This window comes from Neomonachus schauinslandi, chromosome 9, assembly GCF_002201575.2.
Source record: "Neomonachus schauinslandi chromosome 9, ASM220157v2, whole genome shotgun sequence".
In the NCBI taxonomy this organism is placed as follows: Eukaryota; Metazoa; Chordata; class Mammalia; order Carnivora; family Phocidae; genus Neomonachus; species Neomonachus schauinslandi.
Genome location: NC_058411.1, coordinates 138,818,752 through 138,826,927, shown reverse-complemented (window position 1 = coordinate 138,826,927; position 8,176 = coordinate 138,818,752). Strand labels below are relative to the sequence as shown.

The following is an 8,176-nucleotide window of genomic DNA, read 5'->3' as shown; positions in this document are numbered from 1 at the left end:
AAAAAAAAAAAAAAAAAAAAAAGATGTGTGTGATCCCATGAACTGGTTCTAAACACTACTAGAAAGATTTTTTGGAAATTGTGTGTGTGTGTGTGTGTGTGTGTGTGTGTATCACAAAAAACTAAGGTTGAGTATTTTCAAAACATCAGGCAACTGGTACAATTAGGTGTGTATGTAATAAGAACTAAAAGTTTCCAGGAGGTGACTTAAACATGATCTGGTTTTGTTGTTGTTGTTGTTGTTGTTTTTAAAGATTTTATTTATTTATTTGACAGACACAGCGAGAAAGGGAACACAAGCAGGGGGAGCGGGAGAGGGAGAAGCAGGCTTCCCGCTGAGCAGGGAGCCTGATGCGGGGCTCGATCCCAGGACCGTGGGACCATGACCTGAGCCGAAGGCAGAGGCCTAACAACTCAGCCACCCAGGCGCCCCTGAACATTATCTGTTATTTTTAAATGTTTTATAACAAGTAGTTCTGACACTAACCACTCCCGAGTTACGTCATCTTGCATGGGTGTAGGGTTCAGGCTTCCATAAGACTCCTCTCATTTCAGATACCAGCCACAAGCTCTGAGGAGTTCCCAGGTCACTACACTTCTGAGAAACTGGCTATAAACTCAGAGCTTCCCTCAACAGCCCCCTCAGATTCAATAATTTGCTAGAGGGACTTAGCAGAACTTAGTGCTGTATTTATGATTATATAGTTTTACTGGAAAGGATACAAATCAGGACTGGCCAGAACAGGAGACCTATAGGGTGATCCCAAATATAGTAGGGTCCCAAATGCCAAGCTTATGTGTCCTCAGGATGTGTATCACAATCAGGGACCCTCTCCTGAACTTTGGGTAGCCAGAGGTTTTCAAGGATGATTGTGAAGGGTTGACTAGTGGCCATGTAATTAAACTCCGTTTCCAGTCCACCTCCCCTCCCTGGAGATAGGTAGGCTGGGCTGATATCACAATATCATGGGGCTCAAAGCCCTGGTATTCTGATCATGTGGTTGGTCTTTCCAGCATGACCAGCCCCCATCCTGAGATTATCCAGGGGCCCACCTTGTTAGTATAAACTCAGGTCCTAGAAGCCTGAATAACAGAGATAATCCAATCATTTAGGAAGTTCTAATGGAGGTTAGTAGTTCCTTCCCAGGAACTGGGGTCAAAGGTCAGCCAAGTTTTTATTATACCACAGAATCTTTACAAAATTGGCACAGCTGCCTGAGATACTTGAGGAGTGAATATTTCTAGTTTTAATTTGTATTTCCTGTGAGAAATATTCCATTGATTTGGTGAGAAGAGCCTTGCCTTAGGGTGGGGAGCCCTGGGGTCGCATCTGCCTCCACTTGTTCACAGTGGAATTTCGAGGAAGAAATCTGAGCCTCACCTTTTCTTAAAGATGTTGAATCAGGTGACTTTTTACGATCCCTTGAACTCTAACATTTTGTGAATCAGAAATGGTTTTGATCACACATTGGAATGTACTTGAAAGCTATACTATAAAAGCCAGTTTCGGGGCACCTGGGTGGCTCAGTCGTTGAGCGTCTGCCTTCAGCTCAGGTCATGATCCCAGGTCCTGGGATCAAGCCCTGCATCGGGCTCCCTGCTCAGCAGGAAGCCTGTTTCTCCCTCTCCCACTCCCCCTGCTTGTGTTCCCTCTCTCGCTGTCTCTCTGTCAAATAAATAAATAAAATCTTTAAAAAAAAAAACCAGTTTTATCAAAATTCTCTTTACTTTCACATTAGAGCAATTAAAAACAGAGACTTGAGGTTTCAATGGGAGTATGGATACCAGGGAGTTTATTTTAAATGAAACAAACCTAAAATTTTAAAGAATTTTTTTTAATTTTTATTTTTAAAGATTTTATTTATTTATTTGAGACAGAGAGAATGAGATACAGAGAGCATGAGAGGGAGGAGGGTCAGAGGGAGAAGCAGACTCCCTGCCGAGCAGGGAACCCGATGCGGGACTCGATCCCTGGACTCCAGGATCATGACCTGAGCCGAAGGCAGTCGCTTAACCAACTGAGCCACCCAGGCGCCCCAAATTTTAAAGAATTTAAATGCTGCTTAATATTATAGGTGGCAAATTATAATTTGAATCATGATAATGCTTGGATGGATTTCTGATTACTGAGCATGTTTAAAACTTGATTTGTTTATATAATTTCTTAATTTCAAAAATTAACCTTTGTCCTTTCATATTTAGGGATTTTAGCCATTGGTTTAATTAATGAAGCTCTGGATGAAGGTGATGCTCAAAAGACTCTGCAGGCCCTGCAGATTCCTGCGGCCAAACTTGAGGGAGTCCTTACAGAGGTGGCCCAGCATTACCAAGACACACTGATCAGAGCAAAGAGAGAGAAAGCCCAGGTGAGTGGCAGTGAAATTGTTCCTTTCTGTTCAGAGAACTTCATCCCTTCTGGAACCAAGAGAGAGGTAGGGATGTTTCCTGGACACCTTTAGATTCAGAGCACTGGAGGGACATGAGATGTGACAGTACACATTTGGATTTTTTTTTTGTGGTCCTCTGTTGTTATTGTTGTAGACACTTCTCTCTCTCTCTCTTTTTTTCAATAGAGGGAAGGGGTGGAGAGGGACAGAGAGGGAGAGAGAGAGAATCTTAAGCAGGCTCCATGCTCAGCACGGAGCCCAACGTGGGGCTCAGATCTCATGACCCTGAGATCATGACCTGAGCCGAAATCAAGAGTCAGACTCAACCAACTGAGCCAACCAGCTGAGCCATCCAGGTGACCCCCATCTTGTGTCTCTTTAAGTAAATTCTGTGTTGAAGTATAAGATCCAAAAAATGTATAAGTTATGTAAGTATATAGTTGTATAAATTTTCAAGAGTGAGCATACCTGTGTAATTGGTAGTCAGATTATGAAAAGCTTAACAGAACTGTCTGATGCATCCCATTCTGCCCTCATCCATCCCCCACTCCCCCACCAGCTGGTAATCAATCCTGGTTTTTAACACCATGGTTGATTTTTTGGCCTGTTTTGAATTGTATTTGAATGGTATATAAGTACATACATTATGTACTCTTTTGTATCTGGCTTCTTCTGCCTAACATAATGTTAGTGAAATTCATCTGTGCAGTTATAAGAAGCAGTAGTTTATTCTTATTGTTGTGTACTATTCCACTCTGTGGTTATAGATTGTTATTGGAAATTTTGGATTGTTTCCCACTTTTTGGCTATTGCAAGTAATGCTTCTTTGAATATTTTAGTACATGTTTCTTGGTAAATATATGTACCATTTTTATTAGGTGTACATTTAGAAGTAGAATTTATGGGCCATAGGGACCTTGAGAGCTTGTTTGGAGGTTCTAGAAGGGGAGCGCAGCTACTCGTATACCCTTGACCGAAGAACGGTCCTCCTCTATCGGGGAAGGTTGTCCTCTTGGACCGAGCGCGCAGCTTCGGGAGGGACGCACATGGAGCGGTGAGGGAGGAAGGGGACACCCGCCTAGCCAGCCAGATCAGCCGAATCAACCCTGGCGATCAATGGGGTGACAGATGTTGCAGCCAGATCGCCCTCACATCCTATGGGCCATAGGGAATGCGCATGTGTTAAGCTTTAGTAGATAATGACATGTTTTTATAACAACTTTATTGAGATATAATTCACGTAGCATAGATCTCAGCATTTCAAAGTGTACAAGTCAGTGGTGTTTTGTCTTCATAGAATTGTGCAATCAATTTTAGAACATTTTTATCACCCCAGAAGGAAACCTGGCTCCCATTAGTTAGTCACTTCTCATTTTCTCTTATTCTTTCCTGCTCAAGGCAACCAGCAGTCTACTTCTGTCTGTGGATTTGCCTATTCTGGACATTTCATGTACATGGAATCATACAACACGTGGTCCTTTGTGACTGGCTTCTTTCACTTAGCTTGGTTTATCCAAGTTGTAGCGTGTATTAGTAGTACATATTTATTTCTTTTTACTGTCAAATTATATTCCATTGTGTGGCTGTAGCATATTTTAGCTGTTCATCAGTTGATGGACATGGGTTGTTTCTGTCTTAATGGCTATTAGGAGCAATGCTACAATGAACATAGAGATTTTCGTAGGTGATTGTAACACAAACATATCTTTTAAAAAGTTTGTCTTACCTCAGCTAGTTTGTTGAGGAAATGGACAAGATTTATACCTCTTTTTATCATGTTGCTGAGTAGGAAGTTGCTTTGTATATAGTAGGCCCCCAGATATTAGTTGCATGATTAAGGCATAATTACTTCTGTTTTTCTAATTGTGATCTCCTTTTAGGTTCTTCCTAACTAATAATTCGTTGTTGGGAGGACGATACCTTTCTTTTCTGACTTAGAGGATCCCTACAATGAGGTTCTGGTAGCAAGCAGAAGAAATAAAAGAAATTCTTTTTTTTTTTTTTTTTAATTTTATGTAATCTCTACACCCAATGTGGGGCTTGAACTCACAACCCTGAAATCAAGAGTTGCTCTACTGACAGGGCCAGCCAGGTGCCCCTGTAATAGAAATTCTTAATTTAAGGGGTCAGATTCTTTCTAGGAAGCCAAAGGTAGAAAAACAGACCAGGGCTTCTGTGTTTTTGGAGCTTTTATACACTCACACCTATGCAGGCTCTTTAAGTTTGGGTTGGGATAGAGGAGTTGTGCATAATGCTGTCATGTTGATAGGTCCCCTTTGATTCCATTGTCAGGAGAGTAGTTGGCATTACCATGTCCTAATCCTGTAAGTATAGCAAGTACTAGGTTTCATTTAAGAGGCACGTGATTGTGCCGCATGTCAGTGATCTGAAACACAACTCCCATTGTGCGGTCAGGAAACTGAGAAAAAGGGATCAGTTGGCTGTAGGAAGTTGTAAATGGAGTTCCCTGTCTTTGATATTAACTTTGGATCCTTTGGATCAGAGCCTCCCAAACTTGGCTGATTGTTAAAACACTTGAAAAGTCATTTTTAAAATACAGATTCCTAAGCTTTACCTCTGTTCGTGCTGATTTTGAATCTCTAACTTGGGGCCTGGCTGCAGTGGTTTTGGGAAGGCCAGTGGTGGTGGCCTTTGTTTTTGCTACCATTTAAGTCCAGAAGGAATCTTATATCTGACAGACAGAGGAGTGGGCTTTGGGAGAATAAGCTAGCTCTGGTTCCCTAAAAAAGGAAACCTCTAAAAAGAAAGAGTCGTTGGAGGATATAACTTGTACCTCCTCTCACTCGTCCTGTAAGCCTGACTGCTCCTTTTGTTTGGGTCATGACAGTTCATTAGAGGATGTGACTAGAGTTTGAAGCATTTCCTTTTGCTGGGGAATAACTTTCAGAGTTCATCAAAGGAGGAGAAAGGGGGTGGGGGGTGGGTTAGAGGAAAATTTGCTTAACACTGCCAGGCCCTGCTGCGTGTAGACTGCATATTTGGTAGAATTGGCTTTTTTTAGGCCTCAGCTTAGCAGTTCCTCTGAGCCATTTTGGGAGTGGTTTTAAAAGTAATCATCTGAGTTCTAAATTTAGCACGCAAAAGAGCTTAATTTAAATTTGGTCTGTAGTTTTCTTTTCTTGTGATATCTTTGTGTCTGGTTTTGGTATCAGGGTAATACTGGCCTCGTAGAATGAACTGGGAAGCATTACTTCCTCTTCTAGGTTTTAGAAGAGTTTCTGAAAGACTGGTGTCAATTCTTTAAACGTTTGGTAGAATTCACCAGTGAAGTCATATGGTCTTGTATTTTTGTTTTGTTTTGTTTTGTTTTGTTTTTGTAGAATGTGTTTTGATTACTAATTCCATGTAATTCCTTTTCGGAATTCCATTATGCGTATATCGGTATTATTAATGGCGTCCACAGGTTTTTGAGGCTTGGTTCCTTTTTCCTCATTCTTTTTTCTTACTGTTCCTCAGACTGGATATTGTTCCTTAAACTGTCTAACTTAAATCGACCTATCTTCCAAATTCTCTGATTCTTTCTTTTGCATGCTGAAATCTGCTGAGTCCCTCTAGTGAATTTTTCATTTCAGTTATTGTACTTTTCAACTCCAGAATTTCATTTGGTTCTTTTAAGACAGGAGAGAGGGCGCACAAGCAGGGGGAGAGGGAAAGAGAGAAGCAGACCTCCCCACTGAGCAGGGAGCCCTATGCGGGGCTCAATCCCAGGACCCTGGGATCATGACCTGAGCCGAAGGCAGACGCTTAACAACTGAGCCACCCAGGCGCTCCTCCTTTGGTTCTTTTTTGTAAACAATTTCTTTCTCTTTATTGATATTCTCTGGTGAGACATCGTTCTTTTTTTTTTTTTTTAAAGATTTTATTTATTTATTTGACAGAGAGACACAGCGAAAGAGGGAACACAAGCAGGGAGAGGGAGAAGCAGGCTTCCCGAGGAGCAGGGAGCCCGATGCGGGGCTCGATCCTAGGACCCTGGGATCACTACCTGAGCTGAAGACAGCCGCTTAACGACTGAGCCACCCAGGCGCCCGAGACATTGTTCTTATACTTTAAGTTCTCTAGAGATGGTTTTCTTTAATTCTTTGAACATATTTAAAATAGCTGATTTAAGCCTTTGTTTCCTTTTTTTCCTGTTTGAACCATGCTTTCCTGTTTCTTTTTTTTCTTTTCTACTTTGGTAGTTTCATAGAATTTTCTTTTTTCTTCCTTTTTAAAATTTTAATTCCAGTATAATTAACATACAGTGTTATATTAGTTTCAGGTATACAAGATAGTGATTCAACAGTTCTGTACATTATTCAGTCCTCGTCGTGATAAGTGATAAGATAGTTTCTCTTTCTGCTGCTTCATTATTAACGTTTAGAAATGCAACAAATTTCTATATGTTGATCTTATATCCTACAGTGTTACTGAATTCATTTATCAGTTCTAGTAGTGTTTTGGTGGAGTCTTTAGGGTTTTCTATATATAATATCGTGTCATCTGCAAACAGTGAAAATTTTACTTCTTCCTTACCAATTTGGATACCTTTTATTTCTTGTCTGATTGTTGTGGTTAGGACTCCCAGTACTATGTTAAATAACAGTGGTGAGAATGGACATCCTTTGTCTTGTTCCTGACCTTAGGGGAAAAATTCTCAGTTTTTCACCGTTGAGCATGATATAAGCTGTGGGTTCTTTATATATGGCCTTTATTATGTTGAGGTATGTTCCCTCTAAACCTACTTTGTTGAGGGTTTTTATCATGAATGGATGTTGTACTTTGTCAAATCATGCTTTCTTGTTTCTTTGTATGTCTTGTAACTTTTTGTTGAAAACTGGACATTTTAATAATGGGGCAACTCTGGAAATCAGAGTCTACTCCATCCTCAGAGTTTACTGTTGTCTTTGTTACTATTGTTTGTTTAGTGATTTTCAATTCTGTTAAGTCATGTGTGGCCACTGAAGTCTCTGCTTGATTAGCTAGAGGTCAGCTAATGATTAGGCAGAATATTTTTATTTATTTTTTTTTAAAAGATCTTATTTATTCATTTACTTATTTATTTGAGAGAGAGAGAATGGGGGGGGGGGCAGAGGGAGAGGGACAAGTAGACTCTATGCTGAGTGTGGAGCCCAATACGGGGCTCCATCCCATGACCCTAAGATCATGACCTGAGCAGAAACCAGGAGTTGGACCTTTAAGGGACTGAGCCACCCAGATGCCCCTAGGCAGAGTGTTTTTAAATGCCTAGAACCAGTAAAGCTCCCAGCCTTTGCTGAGGGCCAGTGTGTGCATGTTGGGACACACCTTCAACGGTCAGCCAGGCAGTTCACAATTCTGCCTTAGACCTAGCTTCATGCTTGCACAGAACCTCAAGGCCAAGCCCTTACAGCCTTACCGGATCTCTTCTGAGCATGTGCACAGCTTGCACATGCATTATGGCCTTCTGGATTTCCATCTCAGGAACATGTCAGAGACTTTCAAAGCTCTCTGGACGTCTCATTCTCAAACGTTTCTTTTTAAGCTTTTTGGTTAGCTTATTGTTTGCCTAAATTTTTATGCACTGCTCTAGACATCTGTGATATTAAACAAGTGCCTCTTATTGTTTTTGATAAATGCCCCTGGAGAAAAGGCTGTTTGCACTGGGCAAGCTCTAAGTCAGTTCAGATGAAGATAGCCTTGCTGTGGCTTTCTAGGGATCTATATCTAACAGGTTGGCTCATGACAGATCTCTGGGAATAGATGGGGCTCTGAAGGAGGAGGGGTGTGTGTGTGTGTGTGTGTGTGTGT

General features: G+C 41.2%; 1 protein-coding gene across 1 annotated transcript in view; it reads left to right on the top strand.

Annotated features, from left to right (window-relative positions):
- Positions 1–8,176, top strand: part of IQGAP1 (IQ motif containing GTPase activating protein 1) — a 103,102-nt gene that overhangs the window by 55,953 nt on the left and 38,973 nt on the right. The window contains exon 15 of the mRNA XM_021680679.1: positions 2,202–2,365. Coding sequence (XP_021536354.1) covers positions 2,202–2,365 — 164 coding nt within the window. The remainder of the gene's footprint in view (positions 1–2,201; positions 2,366–8,176) is intronic.